The 16,008-nt window shown below is 46.6% G+C and overlaps 1 protein-coding gene across 2 annotated transcripts in view; it reads right to left on the minus strand.

The window, feature by feature from the left end:
- The window catches only part of Adat1 (adenosine deaminase tRNA specific 1), a 20,239-nt gene extending 4,675 nt beyond the window's left edge, over positions 1 to 15,564 (minus strand). The window contains exons 1-8 of one of the 2 annotated variants that reach the window (XM_021220664.2): positions 15,481 to 15,564; positions 13,640 to 13,825; positions 13,300 to 13,368; positions 12,268 to 12,322; positions 11,549 to 11,679; positions 7,063 to 7,666; positions 4,100 to 4,245; positions 2,961 to 3,060 (exon numbers count right to left, since the gene is read on the minus strand). In XM_021220664.2, the coding sequence (XP_021076323.1) occupies positions 2,961 to 3,060; positions 4,100 to 4,245; positions 7,063 to 7,666; positions 11,549 to 11,679; positions 12,268 to 12,322; positions 13,300 to 13,368; positions 13,640 to 13,808 (1,274 nt within the window). In that variant the 5' untranslated portion in view covers positions 13,809 to 13,825; positions 15,481 to 15,564. Of the gene's footprint in view, positions 1 to 2,960; positions 3,061 to 4,099; positions 4,246 to 7,062; positions 9,996 to 11,548; positions 11,680 to 12,267; positions 12,323 to 13,299; positions 13,369 to 13,639; positions 13,826 to 15,480 lie in introns of those variants that run through there. The other variant, XM_029532748.1, reaches the window with a different exon arrangement.
- Between the last annotated feature and the right edge of the window lie 444 nt (positions 15,565 to 16,008).

Consider the following 16,008-nt stretch of genomic DNA (forward strand, 5'->3'; position numbering starts at 1 on the left):
TTTTTTTTTTTTTTTTTTGATAGAGGGTTTCTCTGTGTAGCCCTGGCTGTCCTTTGTAGACCAGGCTAGCCTGTGTTTAGAGATCTGCCTGCCCCTGCCTCCTGAGTGCCGCTGCAGCCACCACCCGGCTCACTTGCTGTTCTTGCAGAGAACCTGAGTCTGGTTCCCAGCACCCACTTATGTAGCTCATATCAGCCTTGTTACTCCAGCTCCAGGGAGCTGCCATCCTCTTCTGGCCTCTGCAGGCACTCGCACTTAAGTGCACATACTCACAAAAAAAAAGCCGGGCAGTGGTAGCGCAGGCCTTTAATTCCAGCACTTGGGAGGCAGGGGCAGGCAGATTTCTGAGTTCAAGGCCAGCCTGGACTACAGAGTGAGTTCTAGGACAGCCAGGGCTACACTGAGAAACCTTATTTTGAAGCACCTCCTTCCCAAATCCCACTTAAAACATGTGAGTTTCCCAAACTCAATTACTTCTATGGCCATAAAGAATACAAACGGAGTTTGTCTGGCAGGAAGCCAATGCTGCAGGAGGTGGCTTCTATAAATAACTAAACCCTGGGTGACTACAGATGGACCTGAAAAATGTAACCCCAAACTACCTGTCGCTCCAAAAAGCTTATTTCTTCCCACCTGAATAAAGTGGCCTAGCAGAATCTATACACCAACAGTTAAAACTTCTGCTGAGACCCTACAGCTGAGATGCAGTCTCTTGGGGCTGAATTATTATAACTAAATACTAGGCACATGTTCATAAAGCCCCAGTTAATTACTACTCAGAAAATTATTACAAGAACAAAGTCACCCCTAGGCCTTCTGCATTATATGTTACAGTTGTTTAACTGGTCTTCTTGGACTCCCAACAGCAGGAGCAGGGGCTGTTTCTGACTCTTTGGTCAGCTTTTGGGACCCTTCCTTCATATTGGGTTGCCTTGCCCAGCCTTAATATGAGGGAAGGTGCCCAATCTTACTGCAATTTGATATGCCATGTTTGGTTGATATCCATGGGAGACCTGCCCTTTTCTGAAGAGAAACTGAGGGGTGGATGGGGGTGGGAGTCACTTAGGGATGAGGGGTGAGCTGGAATTTCTGCACCTGATAATGTTAAAAGGTCATTAGGGAAATCAATTTTGCAAAATGCCATTTCGCTCAGTTCTCACTGGTTAACCTTGCTTTACAGTTGGCGAGTAAGCTGGGAGAGGCTAAGTGCTTTGCCTAGGTACCCCTGGGAGAGATGGTACCAGGGTCTGATACTGGCCCCCTCAGTCCCCAAGTTTTTGCTGCCCTGCAGAGTCTTCCTTCTAATTCATATTCTGTCTGTCAGTCAGTCAGTCTGTCCCTACCTTCTGCTTGCAGATAAAGATTAAGCTCTCAGCCTGCCTACTGCCATGCTTCCACCTTGATGGTCTTAGACTCACCCTCTGAGACCTAAGCCTCCATTAAAAGCTTCCTTCTGTGAGCTGCCCTGGCCCTGGTGCTTGGTCACAGCAGGAGAAAACTAAGACAAGTGGTCTACCCATGAACTCTCACTGAACAGATAAAAGAATACTACAGCCCACAGAGCAGCTGGCCTTGCCCCCAACTCACATAGACAATAGGGTTACAAGGTGACACACTCCAGGTCACACAGGAACACTGACACACCGTGACAGGCTGGAGAGCTGCACCACAGGACTGGAGAGGTGATCCTCCTGATTCAGGAGGTAGCGGTAGCTGAGTTGGCCTCTAGAAGTGTGAGGGTAAAGACTCTACGGGAGGCCACAGTCAGCGGAGTGGGGGCCAAAGAGGAGGCTGAGTCAGTCCCCAACAGAACCAGTGCACAGTAGGAAACCCGCCCCTCTTCCACAGGAAACAAAAGAAAACAAAGCATAGCCTTTGGTAACCCAGATTCCTTGATAAGCAACCAAAGGTACAACCAAGCAAAGGAGAAAGTACATGCATTTGGCTTCATTAAAATTCAAAACTTTTGTGCTGTAAAGGGCACTATCAAAACAGAGAGCTGCACTCGGGAGGCAGAGGCAGGCGGATCTCTGAGTTCGAGGCCAGCCTGGTCTACAGAGTGAGTTCCAGGACAGCCAGGGCTACACAGAGAAACCCTGTCTCGAAAAAAACCAAAACCAAACCAAAACAAAACAAAACAAAAAAACAAAAAACAAAAAACAAAAAAACAAACAAACTAAAAAAAAGACAAACCAATTACAGAGTGGACAAGGAATAAGAACAGATTATTTCTCCAAAGAAGACTACAAATGGTTAGCAAGCACACAGCACATAAAAGATGCCTGTAGTATCAGTGATTGGGAGATGCAGAGCGAAACGAGGAGCAGCCCTTCAGACCTGACAGCACTCACAAGAGTGGCGCAGGGTGCAAGGCAGCTGGGGCTCCTCTCCAGGGCTCATGGGAACAGCCATGGCACAGCTGCTGGGAAGATGGCTCACTCATCTTAAAGCCAGCCATGGTAACCACAGGGCCCAGCTATTCCACTCGCATGTGCGATCCCTAAGAGGAATTAAGGCATACAAAACAGGTACCCAGTAGTTCACACCAGCACCATTTGTAATAGCAGCCCAGAGCAGAACGTGCCCAAGGCCTCGCTGAAGAGAGGAGAAGGCCAATGAGGAGTAAGCAAGTGGTGCTCAGCTACAGTGAAGTGCCAGTCCACACAGCGAGTGAGCTGTGAGACACGCTGGGTAGATGAAGCTGACGAAGAGGACCGCAGGGAAAGGATTCATTTATAGGAGGTATCCAGAAGACAGAAACACAGAGAGAAAGCAGTGTAGCAAAGGAGGGATTTCCAGGGGCCAGGGAGAGGGAGGAGCTGAGGGAGGGGGAGGGGGAGAAGGAGAGGGAGGGGGGGAGGAGTAATTAGTTTCCTTTTGGGGGGAATGAAGAAGTGTCAGAATCGGATAGGAAGGGTTGAGTTCACAGCCACCCTCTCCCCAGCCCCAGAAAGCTGTACCTGGCCCGAGGGCTTCCAATTCCTTTCTTTGTTGTTCCCTGTGGAAAACCATTGGCTGTGACATCCAAGGGCTGCTGAGGGACAGCGCTCCAGCTGATAGCTAGGAAGAGAGGAATTCAGGGGTTAAAACATCCTCTATTCATATGTCAGCGCTGCCCTCAGTCTCAGTCAGAGGCTTCTCTCTGCAGTGGGCAGCAGTTAATACAGACCTAGAACTGGTCAAAGTGCAGAGTTAATATCCACTCAGTGCTCGACCCTGAAGGGGACAACGGCATCAATCACCACTCCCAAGGCTCAGGGCACACAGCAGAGGAAGAACGAAGGAACGACAGAGCTGGAGGGTGGGGGACACGCTGGGAAATGGTCTCTGGACAGTTTATGGCTGCCACGCCAGTGTAGCCATGGTTACCTGCAAACAATCCAGCCAAGCTGAGTCAACATTTCGCCAGACAGCACTAACTGGAGTTCAGGGGCTACAAAAAAGTGCAAGCAACCCCCAAGCCGAAAGCAAAGCAAATAAACCAGTTGTCAAATGGTTCACAAAAGTATCTCTGTGACTCTACAGCAGCATGAAAGCTGGCTAGGACATCCAAGTCAAGCTGGGTGTGATGGATGGCTCTTCAGGGTTCAGTGACATCAAATAGTTCACGATTATTACTATAGCTTACAATTTACAAATTACTATATTATTGGGGGGAAGAGGCATACATAGGTCATGGTGCATATGTGAAGGTCAGAGGCCATGCTAAGTGGAGGTGGGTTCTTTGCTCCCCTTGTGGATTCCAGGGATCAATATGGAGTTACTAGGTTGGAAAATGTGCCTTTACCTACTAAGCCAGCTCACTGGCTCCTAGCTTACAATTTCATTGAAAACGTATTATATGCTAGGTATAGAATTTTTATATATATATATAAAATATTTAAACAGAATTTCTTACTTCTCATAATAGCCATGATAAGCAATATTCTAATCTAAAAATAAAGTAGGCCAAGACAGGGTAAATGACCTGGTCAGGACCTCACAGGGTGTCTTCCAAGGAACACACCGGAGTCCCTACTATCCTCCTAGGCTGCATGATGCTGACCGTCTAGGGCAGTCTGTGATGCTCCAGGGTAAGTAACTCAACCTGGACCCTTACCTGCCCCACAAGGGACGAGTCGGCCTGGACTGTCTCCTCTTTTCCTGTGCACTGCACAGCGACTCTGTTCAAATGGTAAACCCGACTGCTGTATTTCCAGTTCTTGAACTCCAAAGCCTTTGGGTAAAACCAAGGTTTCCTGACACCTACGTCCAAAGGAGAATGTGTTCAGTTTAGATGTGCCTAGAGGAAAAAGACTCTCAGTAGCTCAGTGTCCCCAAGCCGTAAGAGTACTAAAGGGCCTAGTAGCCGAGTGACTTTGTTTTACTTATTGAGGAGGGACAAGTGAAACATGTCAGAGTTTGCATAGTAAGAACTTTAAAAGTAAGTCAGGTGGTGGTGGCATACACATTTAATTCCAGCACTCAGGAGGCAGGTGGATCTCTGTGAGTTGTAGGCCAGCCTGGGCTCCAGAGCAAGGTCCAGGACAGCCAGGGCTATAGAGACCTGGTCTCGAAAAAAATCAAAACAAAAACAAAAACAAACAAACCAAAAGACAAAACCCAAAACCCAAAACAATAACAAGAAAAGAAACTCTAAATTTATTATTTATTTATTTGAGACAGGCTCCTGGGTAGCCTGAGATGGTCATGACCCTGAATCACAGCAGAGGATGACCTTGAAATTCTGATCCTCCTGCCTCAGCCTCCTGAGTGCTGGGATTACAGGTCTAACTTTAGCCTACCCTGTTTTATGAGGTGCTGAGGATCAACCAGAGAGCCTTACTTTATGCCTGCCAGCAAGCAGTTTACCAACTGAGCAACATACCCGCATCTCCAGAAAGAATTTTCTTTTCTTTCTTTTTTTTTTTTTTCTTCGAGATATGGTTTCTCTGTATAGCCCTGGCTGTCCTGGAACTCACCCTGTAGACCAGGCTGGCCTCGAACTCTGCCTCCCAAGTGCTGGGATTAAAGGTGTGCGCCACCACGCCCAGCTCCCAGCAAGAATTTTATGGCTTAAAAGATCCCATCCTACCGGTCTGAGGCATAGCTAAAAAATGGAGTTAGGTTGTTTTACTTATTGGGGGTGGGGGTTCAGAAATCTAAAACCTCACTTTTATTTTGAGAAACTTACACTACACCTTATTCACACAGGCTTTCTAGGAAATCCTTCAAACATCCCAAACTAAAATGATCCTACACTATAAAAGTTGTATTTTTCCTCTTCTGAACAAGTCAGGTACTCACATGGTGCAAATCCAGTGCACAGATGGGAACTTCAGATCTCAGTAACTTTACAACCGTTAGCAGCTCACACCACACTTCATGCCCTTCCCAGTGCCAGGGACGGACGGCTCGCCTTCTGTGGTTATTTCCCAGCAAAGGAGTCAGACTTGTGGCTTGCTTCTCTTAGCTTGATACTTAATGGCTCACTCACATGGATGCCGAAGCATGTATCTGAACACTAACTAGTCTTTCTTTTTTTTTGAGACTGGATCTCACATAGCCAGGTTAGCCCTGACCCTACTGTAACTTCACGTCCTTTCTAACAGTGAACAGTATTTGCTTGATTAAATGCACTATGGTTTTTGTTTGCTTACTTTCTTAAAGATTTATTTACTTATCTTTCTTTATATGAGTTCACTGTAGCTGTCTTCAGACACACCAGAAGAGGGCATCAGATCATACAGATGGTTATGAGTCACCTGTGGTTGCTGGGAATTGAACTCGGGTCCTCTGGAAGAGCTCTTAACCGCTGAGCCATCTCCCCAGCCCTGTTTGTATGCTTTTTAAGACAGGGTCTCACATGTATCCTGGCTGTCCTGGGATTCACCATGTAGACTAGGCTGGCCTTGAAGCTCACAAAGGTCCAACTGCCTCTGCCTCCCTGAGTGCTGGGGCTAAAGAAGTATGTCACCACACCTAAATCTATCACTGGATAGGAGGGAAAGTAGAGGGGAGAGAGATCTCCGAATTTAATTTCCTTCCTTTTGTTTCTTCTTTGAGCACAACTACTAGCAAACTGCAACCAATCCCTTGGATGACCAATGACCACCAACCTTGCCTGTCAGGGCCCTAACATTTATAGACCCTCTGAAAAGTTGCCAGAATTCCAAATACCACACAATTGAAGAAACTATCTGCAGCTGGCAAAACCATGTCACTGTTATAGCTCGAATCGGACAGTCCTAAGCCGCCCCATACCCCATACCTGGGATTAAAATGAAAGCACATTCTTACAGTGTGTTTTTTCTGAGTTTTAAAAAGAACCCAAAATTCCAAAATTGTCACTCTAGGGACTAAAACTAACATTTAGTTTTTAAAAACTGTTTCTTGTTTGTTTGCATGCTTTTTTTCTTTTCTTTTTGACTAGGCTGGCCTCAAACTCCCTATATAGCTAAGAGTAACCTTGAACTTCTGCTCTTCCTCCCCCCCCCCCCCCACCAAATGCTAAGACTAGAAGTCTGTCTCCACTGTCATCATGCCCAGTTTTATGTTGTGCTGAGATTCAACCTAGAGCTTCTTTATTCAGATTAGGCAAGCACTCTTCCCACTGAGATAACATTCCCCAGCCCTGGCCATTATTCTGCTAACTGCAGAAGTACACAGCAGAAAGATGATAATGTACGGCCCTAACAAAGAAGAGAAGCAGCCCATAACACCATGACTCAGAGGTAATTATTGACGAGCAGCCTCCTACAGCTTTCTGTGCACAGGCATATTTTAGGACCAAGACGGAGCTTACTTCATCTTCTTAATTGCTCTTTAGGCATCACAAACATCTTTTACATTAAATATTTATCAATACTATTTTTAACCAAAAAAAAAAAAGCACCTCACTTAACTTCCAACTGTAGAGCATTTCTTTTTTCTTTCCTTTTAAGTTACTGTGCATATAACGCAGAAAAGACTTACACATTCTTAATTATTTCTTTACAAAAAGTGACAAGATGCAAGAGCCTACGGGTGTAGATTCTTCTGGCTTCTTGCTCCTCTTCTGCTGCCCTCCCCCACGCCTCTCACCTGCCAGTCAATGCTCTCCTCATGGCCTCCTGGCTGTATGGGCACTTCCCGATGACCACGGCTGACAGGTAGATGGGCTTCTCCAGGAAGTGCATCAGCAGTGCGCCCTGGCATCCGAGGACATTCCACCTTGCCATCTTGTCGCTGCAGGACATGGAGCATGTCCTGTCTCCCCTGCCAGGCTTTACACGGAGTAGTCCCACCTGGTGGTAGGCAGCACCTGGCTCTCTCGGGTCTCCAGTTTCTCCAGGAACACACTTGGCTCCCGTTCTGTATACATCCACCACTTTGAAGCGACCTGAAGCGATTCCATTGGCAGGATCCGGTTCCTCCTTGGTGAGATCAGAGCTGCTGGCATCTGGTTTGACTGGACCACTTTCCTGGGCCCCATGGTGAGCTACACAGTTGGAAAGCGACCTGGCAGGTGTTCCCAGCCTGATCTTCTTGGCTAAAGGACTGTCAGGGTCTTCACAGCTCCTTTTATCTTTAGAATCCTCTAGCTTCTCAGTCCCTTCTACAGGCGAGTTGTTGGCCCAATTTCTGACTACAGGACAGCAAGGCTGTTCTTCAAACTCAAGCATCGGGATGATGGAGGCATCCCCACCTGCACGAGAAGGAGCCCCTGAACCAGTAATTCTCAGAATGAGTCTCCCCGACCAGTGACGTCAATGTGCCTTACGAGTTAGAAATGCAAACTGTGAGCTGGAGAGGCAGCTCAGTGGCAGAGTGATTGCCTGGCATACAGGAGATCCCGAGTTCGTTCATTCTCTCTCTCCTCTCCTCTCCTCTCCTCTCCTCTCCTCTCCTCTCTCTCTCCTGTGTGTGTGTGTGTGTGTGTGTGTGTGTAGAGCAAATTATTGGGACCTAATATATATGGACGCTGAAGGTGGGACCCAGAAGTGTGTGTGTGTGTAGAGCAAATTATTGGGACCTAATATATAATATATGGACGCTGAAGGTGGGACCCAGAAGTGTGTGTGTGTGTGTGTGTGTAGAGCAAATTATTGGACCTAATATATAATATATGGACGCTGAAGGTGGGACCCAGAAGTTTGTTTAATAAACTGAGTAGGCCATTCTGATGCAAGCTTAAAGACTCATGGCCTTAAAACAAAGACAATGTGTTTTCCCTGCTGAGCCCAGATGAACTAAGAGGGAGACAGGCGATAAGCCTTGGTAAAGCATAGGCCTAAGGGGCATAAGGCCAGGTCTTGATTGCAACCACCATTAAAAAAAAAAGGGGGGGGGAACCAAACCCCCAAAGCACATGCTCATATGCAGGTGCACACATGGCCTGCCACGTGTGGATGTCAAAGGACAACTGCTAATGTCCGTCCCCACCCTCTTCTTTGAGACAGAATCCTGTTCCCTGCTGCATAGGCCAGAGATCCATTTTGTCACAGGAGTGCTGGGAGTATAGGCATGACCTAGTGTGTTTGGCTTTATGCAGGTGCTAGAGATTCAAACTCAGGCCGAATGACTGATGGCAAACACTGAGACCTCCACGGACATTCTTCTTTCCTCAATAATAAATTACACTAGGGCTGGAGAGGGGGGCTCAGTGGCTAAGAGTGCTTGCTGTTCTTCCATGGGCCCAGGTTCGGTTCCTAGCACTGACATCAGCTGGTTTATAATCTGTAATTCCAATTTCAGGGGATCTGCTGGTACTTGTATGTAGGTGGTACACATAAACACCTACATAATCATAATGTAAGTAACAATAAGTAAATGTATCTTTAAAAATTAATGATATATACACATATAAACAAACACATGTGTCAGGACAGCAAGGTGCAGGTGCGCAAGCCCAAATCAACGTCTCTGAGGTCTGGATGAAGCTCCTTCCTAGACCCCGCACGTTAGAACTTCTCCATGAGAGAACTGTGGAAAACTGAACATTGAAACAAACATCGCAAGGAATTTCTACCACAAGGAAGTTTAGAAACCCCACTTTAGACCAGAGTCTCTCAGTCTCCACACCCATGAGATCTTTGTTTGTTTTCTCTTTTGAGGTAAGGCCTTCTGTAACTTGGACTGGCCTCAGACTGGCAAGCACTTTACCACTGAGTTACAGCCCCTAGCCTGACAACAACTGATTTACTATGAGCGAGGTTTCCGGAGGGCACCTGTGGCCTGAGAGCCTGTAAGATACCTTGGAAAACAGTAATGGCTTATTTCATGGCTGAGTAAATTCGACAAACATTAATCAAAATATTTTCATCTTGGGGATTTTATGATGTATAGTCTCACAGAAAATAAACTACAAAGTCCAGTCCACACCAGTGTTTCTGAACGCGCCGGTGTTCCACGTGCTGGTTTACTGAGTCCTCATCTATTCTGTGCCCACAAAACCAAAGAAAACCTGAGGTCAGGGGAAAGTGCAGCACTCCCTTGAGAAGGAAGCGATTTCTTCAAGCACCAGTCAATGTGTGCTGCTTTCCCAGTGTGCAAAGTGTACTTGTAGTCTTTATAACCAGAGAGTGACAAAGGCAAGGGGGACACAGAAGGAGAAATGTCACAGGACAGGCTGCCTGGCTGACTTCCAGAGACCTTACAAGGTGACAGAAACTTTGGAGAATTCACTGGGGTCCACCTCCTGCTCTGTAGGCTCAGAGATGTGATCTGACAGAATGCCAGAGTGCAGGAGGCTGACTCACACCAATAAAACCCAAAGGCAAGAGTGGAGAGTAGCTAACCGAGACCCACGGTATTCCCTCATAAGGAGAAGTAAATGCCAGGGGAGCCAGAGTCGCACTTGCTCCCTTCCTACATAAGCCACGGGTGGGGGAGCACCACACTGTACGAGGCTTACCACACCGTAAGATTACTCATGAACAGAGGGAGTTGTGTCAGTGGTTGAAGAATTTTTTCCAGCAAAACAATTTCCAGAGGCCTTAAGATCAACAGAGGACTGCCAACTTCTTATTTAAGATCTTAAAAAGCAAAACAAAATCCAATTATCACAATTAACAAAAGGAAGAAAGAACCTAACCCCCCCCACCCCGCCCCTGCTCCCCAGCTGTTCTTCCTCCCACTCCTCAGCACAGTTATCATTCCTCCAGAGCCCTGAGGAGAAACCTGGAAGCCATCTCTGCCTTTATCCTTCATAAGCAACCACGAAGTCAGTCCACTATCCTCCTGAAGCCTGCTTACATTTATTCAACTGTCTCCATCTCATTAATGACCTCTGCCCTCCCCCAAATCACCATACTCACCTTAAAAAAAAGATTCTAAGAACCTTTACACTTGAATTACCTACCACACTACTACACAGTCTTGAGTTTTCTTGCTTTGCACAGACACCCACAGAGCAGCCTGCCCTGAGTCCCTTGGTCTGGGTAGTCCCTCAGCAGGCTGACACCCTGGATATATCCCCCAGGTCTTTTACTCATGCTAAGCAAGCACTTTACCACTGAGTCCTCTTCCTAGACCCTCATTTATTGCTTTATACTCAGTGCCCCTATTGTGTCCAGTATTAGAGAATACCGGTTCATGACAGGAACGGTGGCTCACTTCTGTAACCTCAGGAGGTCAAGCCAAGGTGGACTAACAGCAGGACTGTGCTAAAAATACAAACACCCACAGTGTGTGGAACATGCCTAAATTCCCTACACTTGGGAGACTGAAGCAGGAAGATGGCTGAACTTCAAGGTCAGCCAGGACGATTTAGCAAAAACCTGTGTCACACCAATGAGAGGGCTCAGTATGTAAGTATGTAAGTGTGAAAGTGTGTAAGGGTGTAAGTATGTAAGTGAGAGGGCTCAGTATGTAAGGGCTGCTCGTTGCTGCCAAGCCTAATGAACTGAGTTCTATCTCCAGAACTCACCTGATGGGAGCAGAGAACTAGTAACTACAAGTTGTCTTTCTTTCTCTGTGTATGTACAGTGGCACATATACATGCACTGTCTCTCTTTCTCTCTAAATATGTAATTTAAAAAGTCTCAAAAAAAGAAAGAAATATATACTTGTTCAATGAATAGATGAATGAATGAAATGGGCTTTATGATTAGTTACTGCAATGCCGGGCGTGGTGGCGCACGCCCTTAATCCCAGCACTTGGGAGGCAGGAAGGTGGATTTTTGAGTTCGAGACCAGCCTGGTCTACAGACCGAGTTCCAGGACAGCCAGGGCTATACAGAGAAACCCTGTCTCAAAAAACCACCCAAAAAAAAAAAAAAAAGATTACTTACTGCAGTAAGACTTTGTGCTTTTGATTGAGCCCCAATAATTATATTGTACTTTGTAGGCGTTAAGCGTGAAGATGCCCACTCCTGACTTTGAGAACTAACAGTATAAGACTCGACAGTGCCCTACATCTGCCTTTTGCTTTCCCCCAGAAGCAATGTGACTATGTATATAAATAGTCACTGCCATTAGTTTTAGCTGTTTTAAGCCAGAATTACTTTTGGAGAAACATCTCTGTGAGCGAAACAAGCACTGGGAAGCAGGCAACAGAACATTACTCCCAAGGCTTGAGTATACTTACAGGGTGTGTGGCTGGAGAAAAACACAAACGACAGGCCAGGTCTGAGCCTCCACAGCCCTCTTTGGGTCCCTGGAACAAAGATGCTGTCCTCCTTCAGGACGGCTGCCAAATGGAGCTGATGGAGAAGGTATCTGAGGGGCACAAGATACCAGAATGAACCGGTAGGCTGGTGACGTAGCTCAGGGTACCTTACATGCTGAGGGCCTGGCGAATGCGACAGACACCCCTTGGCTTGATCCCCCGCACTGGAAAATCAGTTAAACGGAGAAAAAGAACAAGCAGCGCACTTCTGTGGCAGAGAGAGCTCTCTGGCTGGGTAACTGCAGGAGAGGGCTACAATACAATGAGACTGGCGGTGATCTGGCATTATGGGAATCATAGAAATGAATCCTTTGTAAAGGTCAGGAAGATCTCAGGCTTCCCCTCATCTGCTGATGTCAGAATCTCTGCAGGGAGGCTGGTCATCTTTCTTCTCCACTCCCATCCCTGTGCTGAGTTTGAACCCAGTGCCAGGCAAGCGCCCCATCACTAAGCTTTTGCCCCGGGTCCAGAAACCTGGGTTTTAGCAGGTGATTCTGAGTATACCCAAGTTAGAGGACCACTAACTTATACCCTGGTAGTTCTGTGAGACATGATCTGCATTCGCTCGAGCTTACTAGAAATGCAAACCCCATTCCAAGACATGGCCAACCGAGACTATTTGGGGAGTGTGGCTTTACCTCTGGAAACTCCTTTTGGCTATGATCTCAGCATGGCTGTCATTGAGGATGTCCCCTGTGGCAAAGACAGGACACACATTGTAAATGAAGACATGACATCTAGAGAGCCTGGAAGAACATACTGCAGTACCCCCACGCCAGCACCCAGGATGACCATGTTACCTCTTGGAGGGCTCTGAATTGTGTTTCTCAATATATGGGGTCATAAAACACTTTGGATAGGGGGAAAGTCTACAGGATATAGGATGAAGTGGGCATGGTGGGACATGTCTTTAACACTAGCATTTGAGAGGCAGAGGCTAGTGGATCTCTGTGAGTCTGAGGCCAGCTTGGTTTATACAGGGAGTTCTAGGCCTGCCAGGGCTACACAGAGAGATTTTGTCTCAAACAAACAAACCAGCAAAAATATACAAAATCGTTTTAGCCACAAGATGTCAAGAATACCCCTGCCCATGTGATGATGACCAAAATACTTCTGGACAATGCCAAAGAAACCCTGAGTACAAAATTGCCAGTGACTGCTGGGCCCACAGTAGTATATGTAATCCAAGGTTTAGGCAGGAATACCATGATTTCAAGGCCAGTCTGAACAACATAGCATCTTATAGATAAGCCTGGCCTATATAGTAAGATCTTATCTCAAAATACTAAGTACAAGCAAAACAAAGCACCTCTAGTTGAGAACCACTGATTTATAGAAACAATTTTTTAAGTGCTTCAAGATTGAATCTAAGCCAGGTGGTGGTGGCGCACGCCTTTAATCCCAGCACTTGGGAGGCAGAGACAGGCAGATTTCTGAGTTCGAGGCCAGCCCGGTCTACAAAGTGAGTTCCAGGACAGCCAGGGCTATACAGAGAAACCCTGTCTCGAAAAACCAAAAAAGAAAGAAAACAACAACATGAAACCAAAGAATGGGGACAGTCAGTGGTAAATGAAGGGTCAGCCACGCCAACCAGTATGGCCCCATTTCCTTGACAAGGTCAGTACAGACTTAGCACAGGGACAACTGTTTTGAGCCCAGTCTTTGCTTACCACTCTCTCTCATCTTGGACTGGCCTATGCATTTTGTTCCTGTTCCCATTGAGACAACTTCCTTTGTCACTGAGAGGAAAAAAAACCAAATCATTAATTAAGCGAGTGAACTCTCCGAGGCTGAACTCTTCCTAGTGTTCGGGTTTAATAAGTCCACATTCCTCCGTTCTCTGGAGGATTCTCACTGATGGATTCAACTGGGACTGCAGTTCCCTTGGGGTGGTTGGTCGCCACCAGAAGTACCTCGCCACCTGGTGGACAAAATGGGGAAAACACCTAACATAGTTCGCATCCCACCCAGTTAAGTTCTGTGGTTGCTGACAGGGAGAAAGGGGCTCACCTTGCACTTCCTTATCAGGGATGTCAAAAGCTTGGTTAGGTGGAGACTGTATCTTCACCACAGCTGCCAACAAGGTCCACTCACGATTTGGCTCCGGCTTCCCCTGCTTGGGCAGTCTGACGTTATAGTGTGCATAGCACAGCTGAGCGATCTCATCTGCGGTCCACATAGGAGTTGGAGCTGGAGCTGAGGCCACGACAGAAAGCCAAATCCATCAGAGCAGAAAGGAGAAGCAGCGTAGTAGGATAGAACCTCACTGCAGTGCTCCAGCCCTCTTTAATGTTGCCCCACGGTGAGATCAACACAAAGTACAGGTTCCTTTTGGGACAAATGTTCTTTCCCTTCCTTTTTCCAAACAGAAGAGTGAATCTACTTCATTCCAGCAAATTTCCAAAGTCTCTCACTGAAAGCTCTTACAACTGTGCTTAAGGGTGTGGGCATGGAGTTATACTTTCTAGGTTTCAATTTCAGTTTTAATACAGATTAACTGTGTGGTTCCTGGGTAGGTTAGTTTTCACATCTGTTAAAACATAGCTAATGGGCTGGTGAGATGGCTCAGCGGGTAAGAGCACCCGCTCTTCCAAAGGTGCAGAGTTCAAATCCCAGCAACCACATGGTGGCTCACAACCATCCTTAATAAGATCTGACTCCCTCTTCTGGAGTGTCTGAAGACAGCTACAGTGTACTTACATATAATAAATAAATCTTAAAAAAAAAAAAACAAAAAACCCATAGCTAATAGTACTTAACTGTTTTTTTTTTTTTCTAGATAGGGTTTCTCTGTAGCCCTGGCTGTCCTGGAACTCACTTTGTAGACCAGGCTGGCCTAGAACTCAGAAATCTGCCTGCCTCTGCCACCCGAGTGCTGGGATTAAAGGCGTGCGCCACCATGCCCGGCTTTAACATATCTTATAAATACTTAAAAAGGCAAATGTCTATAACGACGTCGACTGTGATTAGCATTAAGGAGATACAACATTTGGTGATCTGGGGAATTTGAATTTTGGGGGAGAGAAGCAACGTAACCGGTCCATGAAGGCACTTATATACAACCTAACAGAACATTGAGCAGATCAGATCTGAAAGAGGCCCACGAAGGTTGGCAGAAGAAATTCTCCCACTCTTGGCTGTTAGCGCTCACTGGATAAATCTTGACTTCAATCGATTATATATAAAGCTTCGTAGATGTGCTCATGCGATGGCTACACATGGCAGAGCATTTGTAGAATAAACAACTGAATTTTTTTTTTTTTTTTTTGTACTGAGATCTGATGCGATGTCTTGGCAAGGTTATTTCTAAGATGTCTGCAAAATGCAGGGACATTTTGCAGTAAATGGTAATGACTATTCTGGAAGGGGTTAACAGAGATTGTTACTTTCAAGTCTAACGCAGAGAAGTCTTGTATTTCTAGGAGGAATCCCCAGAATCCTGTTAGTTCCTGGTGGGCATCACAGAACAGTTTATTTTATGAAGGTAGATCACCAGCCATTAAATTCGAGGTACACATTACGAACTACAAAACAAGGGGACGAAGCGGTCCAAACTACATCACGTCTTGCACGCAGTTGTTGAACGTCTCGATATTTTGGGTTCGCTGTAATTCATCTCTACAACCCCTATTTAAAGACCTCGAAGGGCATACAAAGTAGCTCACAACAGGTATTGCTTTGGCTAAAAGTAACAGTGCAAAGGTTGGAAAAAACCCCACTTCTTTTCCCACCCTTCCTACCGCAGGGTTGGAGCGCTTAGCAGGGCTGTGAGACCCCTCCCCGGGCGAGCAGTGGACACGGGTCCTCACAGTCTCCTCCCACACACACAAGGCCAACTGTGTAGCGCTAACCCCGAGACGCCGATCCGGAGTCCCTCACACCCTATTATCCACGCGCCGCAGCCTCCACCGCTTCCTCCACGCGATGCCCCTCTACCGCCACGCTCGCCGCTTAACCTCGTCGCGCAGCGGAAGTGACGTCCTAAAGGACAGCTCCGCCCGCAAAGCACGCTGGTCTTTGTAGTCCGTAGAAAGGGAGGAAAGGCTGCTCAGTTTTACTGCCAAGCCCTGAAGGGAGGAAGCTGCCTCCGCAGCAATGCAGAGCCGTGAAACCGACTGAAACCGACTTAGGTCGCAACTCATCAAAATTTTGAACAGAACTATAAGCAGATCATGGGCTTGGATGACCTGCCCCTCACTCATTTCATAACCCGTTGTTATTCTTCAAATACAATCTTATGGACAGATATGCATACATATACTTTTAAAGATGTATGTGTGTGTGCCTGTATCAATTGCCAATTTGTGCACGTATGTGCATGCAAATGCCTAAGGCAGTTAGAAAAGGGCATCAGAAACTAGATCACGGGTTTCAAGCTG

Source organism: Mus pahari, chromosome 20 (assembly GCF_900095145.1).
Source record: "Mus pahari chromosome 20, PAHARI_EIJ_v1.1, whole genome shotgun sequence".
Taxonomy (NCBI): domain Eukaryota; kingdom Metazoa; phylum Chordata; class Mammalia; order Rodentia; family Muridae; genus Mus; species Mus pahari.